Source organism: Ursus maritimus, unplaced genomic scaffold (assembly GCF_017311325.1).
Source record: "Ursus maritimus isolate PB19 unplaced genomic scaffold, ASM1731132v1 scaffold_14, whole genome shotgun sequence".
Taxonomy (NCBI): domain Eukaryota; kingdom Metazoa; phylum Chordata; class Mammalia; order Carnivora; family Ursidae; genus Ursus; species Ursus maritimus.
The window spans coordinates 44151185-44159455 of NW_024423786.1; the positions used below are offsets into that span (position 1 = coordinate 44151185).

The 8271-nt window shown below is 63.4% G+C and overlaps 1 protein-coding gene across 2 annotated transcripts in view; it reads left to right on the forward strand.

Moving 5' to 3' along the window:
* The first annotated feature begins 3213 nt into the window (after positions 1-3213).
* The window catches only part of ISYNA1 (inositol-3-phosphate synthase 1), a 5945-nt gene continuing 887 nt past the window's right edge, over positions 3214-8271 (forward strand). Inside the window, exons 1-10 of one of the 2 annotated variants that reach the window (XM_040629010.1) lie at positions 3214-3405; positions 4518-4690; positions 4874-4968; positions 6119-6247; positions 6395-6556; positions 6846-6978; positions 7078-7271; positions 7499-7648; positions 7732-7947; positions 8073-8237. In XM_040629010.1, coding sequence (XP_040484944.1) covers positions 3368-3405; positions 4518-4690; positions 4874-4968; positions 6119-6247; positions 6395-6556; positions 6846-6978; positions 7078-7271; positions 7499-7648; positions 7732-7947; positions 8073-8237 — 1455 coding nt within the window. In that variant the 5' untranslated portion in view covers positions 3214-3367. Of the gene's footprint in view, positions 3406-4517; positions 4691-4873; positions 4969-5927; positions 6013-6118; positions 6248-6394; positions 6557-6845; positions 6979-7077; positions 7272-7498; positions 7649-7731; positions 7948-8072; positions 8238-8271 lie in introns of those variants that run through there. The other variant, XM_040629011.1, reaches the window with a different exon arrangement.

The window sequence follows — 8271 nt, forward strand, 5'->3', positions numbered from 1 at the left end:
CCAGGCTCTTGCCAGCTCCCTCCAAGGTCAAGGGAGGAGCTCAAGTTCCCCACCCCCAGATGTGCCACTAGAAGGAATGTCTCCTCAGGGCTCTATCAGTTCTCGCTCCGAAGGCCACTAGCTGTGGGTTCACCACGTGTGTGCCCCTGTGCGCCAGGGCATTTCTGTGCCAGCCAGGCCCCCGCCCAGGAAGGAGGCTTCATGACAATCCTGCCTCTGGCCACCCTCATCCTGGCAGTGACCCTCTTTCCCAGGATGGGGCTTGGGGAGGGATACCCGCCCAGGGCTCTGGCCTAAGGTAGAGCAAGGGTCCTTGTCATTGTGTGGTGGGCACTGGCCTCCAGGCAGGGGGAGTGGGAGCCCAAGGTGGCCCGTAGGCTGGCACTAGGCTGGCACGCGCCCCACGAGGCAGTGCTTGTCCTCGCCCCCCGCGCTCTGGGACGCCGGGCGGGCTGGAGGACGCGGCTCAGGCCTGCGCTCTCTTACAGACCAACACCAACTACAGCCAGGAGAAGCACCGCTGCGAGTACCTGCACAGCAAGCTGGCCCACATCAAGAGGCTCATCGCTGAGTACGACCAGCGGCAGCTGCAGGCCTGGCCCTAGCCTGAGGCCGCGGGGCAGGAGGTCCTGCTTGGCCCACTAGGCCAGCTCCCCTTGCCGGGCTGACCCTTCTGGATGGCGGGGGAGCTGGGGCGGGGGCGGGGGGGGGAGCTACAGAACAGAAAAAGAGATTTATTTAAAAAAATAAATACGAGGAAGACCACGTTCATCTGAGCCAGCAACGCCGGCTTTCAGGGGAGCCCCGCAGACCTGGTGCCCGCAGCTCACAGATTCAGGTGGGGGGGCCGGCGTCTCATCCCACTCCCTCGGCCCCCCCACGTCTGAGGAGCCCCCACCCGGGATGGGCTCTTCAGGAAGCCCACCTCCTCTCCGGCCCGCAGCCCGAGGGGCTTCAGTGCCCCCTCACGGAAAGACTCCAGGGCCAGCCTACCTGCCTTTTCTAGTTTTCTACAGAGACAGCCACTTTTAGCTACTGCTTCTGAGACTCCGTCTATTTTTGTATGAGAGAGAAAGCATCTTTTCTAAACCTGTGCCCCCCCTCCCTGGACACCAGGGTCCGGATGCCACCCTGTGTCCTTCCTGCAGTATTCAGATGCCGGCGGCAAGTTCAGTTGTTCCTGAGGGCTGAGGAGAGAACCGAGGAGGGGGTGGCGGGTGGGGGGTGGGGAGGTGCAGCCGGCTCGCCTCCCGGGCTGGGGTCTGGCTGTGCTCCTGCCGCTAGCCCTCCCTCTGGTCTCCAGCCTCTCCCCGCCTAGGCAAGGACGGGGTCTCTGCCCGAAGGGGGTGGAGGCCCGCCCAGGTCTATTTCGAGAACTCCAGCTGGCCTCCGAGCAGCAGCTGCCAAGCTGCGGGAGCAGAGCAGCTCTCAGCCCACCAGACCTGCCCTGCTATTTCAGGCCCTCAGCTGTAGGGGGTCACTGGGGGTTTTCTGTGCTACGAGCTCACACTGCAACAACAGTGTCAAATTTTATTTTATTATGTTCTCGATTTCCCCTTTGCTGCTGCTTTTCTTTTCACGCCGAGACCGTGTGGTCTCCATGCTGTTGACCTCACTCCATCCCTCAGTTTGCTTGTGGGTCTTGGGGTCATCTTAGCAGAGCCACCGCAGGGTTTGCACTCAGGGAGGGGCTGGGGGTCGATGGGGTCAGGGGACCCCCCGAGAGCGAGCTCAGAAAACGTGCCCTCTCCGCCCACTCTGGGGGCAGGGGATCCATGGACACCATAATTGCTGCTTAGTAGCTGTGCCTAGTCTAGTGTCCCCCAAAGTGTCGGGGGACCACGCGCACGCATGCGTGCGTGTGTGTGCGCGCATGTGCACGCGTGTATGTGTGTATGTGTGTGTGAGGGGCCCCGCCGGGGTGCAGTGGGGCCTGAGGCGTGTGTTCACATTCAGGGCCACATTCAGCGAAGCCACCCAGGACTGGGGAAGGCGGAGGGAGTGGCTGTAACCTGGAGCCTGGGGCTCGCCAGCGGGGGGAGGTGGGGGGCTGCTGCCGCCAACACTAGCGAGGCAGGGAGAGCAGAAATGCTCAGTAGACGTGTCTATTTTTCTAAGCCACGGGGATGTCTCCTAATGGCTTCCCAAAGAGCAGGCACCTGCAGTCCGCCCCCCCCCCCACCGGCTCCTTCCTTGGGACCCCTGGGATGCCCAGAGCACCGAGGGAGCTGATCCTTCATGTTTCAATAGCTGTTGTTTTGTTTTTTCATTTGGGATGGAGTGGGGGGAGGGCCGAGCGGACCCCAGGGATCCCCGAGTTCTGCAGACAGCCGAGTCGTGTGCGCGGACATGCAGACTCGGCTGAAGGATTGTTTAAGGAGGCCACAGTTGGAGGGCTGACCCGGCCCTCCGCCCTGGGAACCAGTTCAAGGGACTCCAAGTTGAATTTCCTTTTTGTTGTTGGCTTTTTGTTGTTTTTTTGTTGTTGTTGTTTTTCTCCTTTTAAGGAATTATGAAGCTAAGAAAAGTTTTGTGCTTTGGGGGTTGATGGACAAAAGTTCTAGCTGATTAAATATGGTCTAACTTATTGATACTGTGTTCCCCCCCCCTTAATATTGTACTGTGGAGAAAAACTATTTTGAGCCATGGAGTTGGTGTTTACAAGAACTTTTCACTTTTGCCAAAATGTTACTATTGAAAGGCATCCGCGTCTTCAGTTTCCTAATATTTTCTTAAAAGATCTAGTGTCCTTTTTGTACACTAAACCAGGTGAATGCTGATTTTTTCAACCTACAATAAATTTCACTGAACCGAACCTAGAAGCCCCAAGTGCCTGGGAGCATTTTTGTCTGTCACAGCCGGGGCCTCTTGGCTCCCTTGTGGGGGTGGGCTGGGGTCAGGAGGGTACCGAGCCCTGGAGCACCATGGCGATGAGCAGGTGTGTGGCCGGGGTGGGGGCGCAGGGAGGCCAGCAGGTGGAGGCTGACTGGCCGAGGCGATGGGCACTGCTGGTGCGAGGCATGAGGTCAGACCGCCTGGTCGTAGGTAAGAAAGGATGAAGCCTCGGGATACGGGGGCAGTGGGGAGCCACAGTGGGTATATGAGAAGGGCTGTGTCCCCCAGTGTCGACGACAGGGTAGACCAGGTCCAGCCGGGGCCTTCCAAAGTGCCACAGCCCCCAGGAGTAGTAGGGACACATGGGGCCAGGGGAGTGCCCTTCCCTGGGGAAATGAGCTGTGGCTGGGGAAAACGGCAGTGATGGCACTGTTCTGTTGTTTCTTCCCGCCAGGCTGGCTCACTGGGGCTGCCCCTGTGCCCATGATGGGGATGGGGATGCCGAGGCCCAGTGGAATCTCCCAGGCCCAGGATGCCGGTAGCAATGGCTGTCCTTGCCCCATGCTCCAGGTGAGGAGAGGAAGGCGGGGGTCAGGGTCCTCCTCTTGAAGGACAGGGTGTGGGTGGGTGTTTATTTTAGAAAGGAAAAACAGACAAAGAATAAGCCTGGGATGAAAGGGGTCCAGGGGTCAGGGGCTCTGGGCCTTAACCTCCTGGACAGCCCCTCTGGCCCCAGCCTTGGCCTGAGTTCTAAGGTGGCCCGGGAATCCAAGGGGCGCAGGAGGCAAGGTCGGGCGGGCCCTGTGGGGCAGAGCATACCCTGCTCCCCCTTTTAGGGGATAACCTCTCTGTCCCGACAGTACAGGGTCCAGGGCCAATGTCTGCTTCCTTGAACCCTGTCATGCCTCAGCTTGGCCCTGCCCACGTGCTCCCATAGGCCCTTCTCCGACTCCCCTGCAGCCCCTCCCACTGCCCAGAGGCACTGTGGCCATCAGGCCCTGAGTGCACCATAGCTGCAGGGGGTCCCATCAGGATCCTTCCTGAGCCAAGGATGCCACAAATCCAGCCCCCCAGGGGCCCCAGAAAGGTCTTCCCGACCTCACAACCTGTAGCGTGGCAGAGGGGCTTGGGGCCGCCCACTCACCCCTGCCTGCCACTTGCTGGCCAAGGTCCCTGGTTCCCATCTCACCAGCACTCTGATCCCATAGCCCCTCCTGTGTGCCGAGCTCCGCTTGGGCACTGGCACTTAGTGACGGAGACAGCCCTGCCCCTGCCCTCAGGAGCCTGCGTTATAGTGGGGACAGGGGTCCCCAGTTGCTCCAAGGCAACACAGTCTCCCCCCTCCCCTCACCCAGGCAGTCCCTGCGATCACTGTCCGGTGCCCGACGGACTGCTCTGCCCTTTCTCTCCTCCTGGCACCTCCCACAGGCTGCCCAGTGCACGCTAGGGCTCCCCAGGCCTGGGCGTCGGCACGTTCCCGGGTCAGCTGGCACTTGGCGGCGCACGCTCCCTCCCTCTGGCACCAACTGTATTTCCGTTCTTGGGGCTGGCATCAGATCCCACAGGTTAAGGGCTCAGTCCCACGAGACCGCCCACCACTCCAGACACCTGCCCCAAGTCTCTGGCCACCCATACTCTGAGCAACTGGATATAAACCAGGGCTTCCCACGGCTCCTTCTTAGGTTTGCTAGAATGGCTCACAGAGCTCAGGAAAACACTGCCAACAGCCACATGGAGGGAGATGCTGAAGGCAGGGTGTGGAGAACAGCGCCGGGCGCCCATGCCCTTCTCCAGATGTGCCCCCTCCCACACGCCATGTGCGGTTTCGGGGTGTTTATGGAGGTTCCGTTAGCAGGTATGATGAAATCACCAGCCTTTGGCGACTGAACTCCATCTCCAGCCAGAAACCAGGAACAAAACCCTAGTATTTATTACACAGTATTCCCTGTCCCCAGCCTTGCGGGTCTGCACTGGTCCCCAAACTGCTCCCCCCGCCCACCGGCCTCCTTTTCATCTGCCTGTGCACCCTCTCCCCCAGGTTTTTGCCAGGGCAGTTCTTCATCTCTCCTGATAACGGACGTCTTCAAGTCTCAAGACTCTTCCAGCGACCACCTCCTCCCAGCAACCTGCCCGGTCAGACCCTACTTCTGAGTTGGCTCGGGCTAGGGGTGCCCCAGTCTCCTTCCGGCTCCCCCACACTGGAGTCCCTTGAGGACAAAGCCTGGAACCGGAGCCTTGGAGCCCCCAACCTCCAAGGCCAGGCCCTGACCATGTTTCCTGCGAGCGTTCCCAACTATCCACCTTTTGGGTCAGCTCCAGTGGTGGAAACTTTCCAGCCGGAGGAGGCCGCTTGTTTTGGAAAGTTCCTGGGGGAGCCGCCCCCGCCCGCCCGCCGGGTTCCCACGCTCCCTTATCACTGGGTGCTAGGGGGGCGCAGTGCTGTGCCTGCCTAGCTCCTCCCCAGCTGACCTCCTTGGCCCTGCCCCCTCCCTTCCCCTCCTCTCCCCACCGAACACTGGCCCCCTTCAGCCAGGCCCTGCCAAGCCCTCCTGCTACAGGTAGGGAAACCCAGGCCTCGCAGCGCCGCCTACACACTCCGTGTGAGCCCTGTCAGGCGTGCCTGGTGGGGTAGTCCCGCTCAGGAAGGGGGAGCAGAGGCGGCCGCGGCTGGAGGAGGGCCTGGCTGTGGAGTCTGAGCCCCGGCTCAGTCTTTGGCTCCAGTTTGCGCTGCAGTGTCTCGGACCCAGGTGCCCAGCCCTCCTGCCCAGCTCCACCTCCTGCCTGGTGGCTGGGCCTGGCGCTCTCTTGCAGCCTTAATGCCCTCTTTTTGTAAAATGAGGAAAAGTGGCCGCGCGCCCTAACCGGCTGCGGTGAGAATGGAATCCACGCGCCCGGTGCGCGGGCGGGGGTCTGTGGCCCACGTGGATATCCCGCCGCCCCCGGTGGGGCGGGAACCCAAGGGCAGCGATGGCTCGGGCCTACGGGGCCTTGAACCCGAGTCCTCCTAGTCCTCCCTGTCCGAGGCCGGAGCGCCCCTCCTCCCCGCGCGCCCCTCCTCCCTGGCGCGGGTGGGGTGAGGGGCGGGGCGGGGCGGGGGCGGGGCCGCGGCTCTTTTCTCTGGAGTTCGCGCGCCCCGAGCCCTCGCCGTCTGCCACTGTCCGAGTTGAATCCGCGCCGGTGAGTGCGGCCCCGGGGCGTGGTGCGGGCTCCCTGGGGACCGCTGTCGGCTCGGTCCGCCGGCTCTCGTGTCCCCGCTGACCTCCTGTCCACCCCGCGCCCCTAGCTCTCCGCGATGGAGGCCACAGCCGATTTCGTGGTCGAGAGCCCCGACGTGGTCTACGGCCCCGACGCCATCGAGGCTCAGTACGAGTACCGGACAACGTGCGTCAGCCGCGAGGGCAGTGTCCTCAAGGTAGGCAAGGGACCCGAGGTGGGGGGTGGGAATGGGGGAACCAGGGAGCCGGGAGGGGACGGGAATTACCCAACGTCGAAGACTCTGTCCCTGTAGTGAGGGAGGAAGGGCCTGTGGCCTCAGGCTCACTGCACCGCCCGCCCCCAGGTATACCCCACGTCCACGCGCTTCACCTTTCGGACCGCCCGGCAGGTGCCCCGGCTTGGGGTCATGCTCGTCGGCTGGGGCGGGAACAACGGCTCCACGCTCACCGCTGCCGTGCTGGCCAACCGACTGCGCCTGTCCTGGCCCACGCGCACCGGCCGCAAGGTGGGGGGTCGGGTGGGGCTCTGCCGGAGTCCCTGCCGGAGGGGGAAGGGCCTTTAGGGGGCGGAGCTCTACGAAGGAGGAGACCCTCCCGGAACGGAGCTTAAGGTGCCGGCGGGCTCCCGGGGGTGGGGGGAACCTCCAAAGCGGGGAGCGGCTTCTGCCCTGGCTTGGAGCGCTGAGCGGAGGCGCCCAGAAGGAAGGCGGAGCTTGAGGGTGCCGGGCGGGGCCCTGGCCGGCTAGTGGCTCTCGCCACGCCCCACCTCACTCCGCCCCGCCTGCCGCCCCCCAGGAGGCCAACTACTACGGCTCGCTGACGCAGGCGGGCACCGTTAGCCTGGGCTTGGACGCCGAGGGCCAGGAGGTGTTCGTGCCTTTCAGCGCACTGCTGCCCATGGTGGCACCCGACGACCTCGTGTTCGACGGTGGGCGGGGCCCTAGGCAGGGGGCTGGGGCGGGCGGCGGGGCCTGGAGGGGCCCACGTTCTGGGTTGGGCGGAGCTTGAGGGTGTCCCCCCGCCCCAGGCTGGGACATATCTTCGCTGAACCTGGCTGAGGCGATGCGGCGCGCGCAGGTACTGGATTGGGGGCTGCAGGAGCAACTGTGGCCGCACTTGGAGGCCCTGCGCCCGCGGCCCTCTGTCTACATCCCCGAGTTCATCGCAGCTAACCAGAGTGCGCGCGCTGACAACCTCATACTGGGCACTCGCGCACAGCAGGTGCGGCCCCGCCCAAAGCCCTGTATCCCTTGCCACTTGTTGCTCTTGCCTTTTGCCCCTGAGTTATCACCCACCACCCCTACCATCCCCCGCCCCCCACGTTATTGGCCTTTTGTCTCCTCGTTCCCATCCTGAGCTTCCAGACCTCACTTTGCACTTGGGGAACCGAGTAGCCCAGACCTCCCCAGGTCGAGGGGCCTGTACAACCTCCTTCCCTCCCTGCCCAGCTGGAGCAGATCCGTAGGGACATCCGTGACTTCCGGTCCAGTGCTGGGCTAGACAAAGTCATCGTGCTGTGGACAGCGAACACGGAGCGCTTCTGCGAAGTGGTCCCAGGCCTCAATGACACCGCCGAGAACCTGCTGCGTACCATCCAGGTGCGTACGTCCAGGGTTGGAGAGAGGGGTCAGGACAAGCCCTCAAGGACCCCTCCGTGCTGATGGCCCGCCTACGTCCACAGCTGGGCCTGGAGGTGTCGCCCTCCACTCTCTTCGCTGTGGCCAGCATCTTGGAGGGCTGCGCCTTCCTCAATGGGTCCCCGCAGAACACGCTGGTGCCTGGGGCGCTCGAGCTGGCCCAGCAGCGACGCGTCTTCGTGGGCGGAGACGACTTCAAGTCCGGCCAGACCAAGGTCAAGTCCGTGCTCGTGGACTTCCTTATTGGCTCTGGCCTCAAGGTGTGTGGGCCTGGGGGGTGCACAGCTCAGGAGGGGGGGCCTGGACCCCAAGCACCAGACTTGTGCGCCGCGGGGCTTGTGCGCCGTAGGGCCTGCAGCTGCCGCGGGACCCCTTGCTCCCGCAGACCATGTCCATCGTGAGCTACAACCACCTGGGCAACAATGACGGGCAGAACCTGTCGGCGCCGCCACAGTTCCGCTCCAAGGAGGTGTCCAAGAGCAGCGTTGTGGACGACCTGGTGCAGGGCAACCCCGTGCTCTACGCGACCGGGGAGGAGCCCGACCACTGTGTGCGTGGGCCAGGGGCCGCTGGGGGGGGGGGGG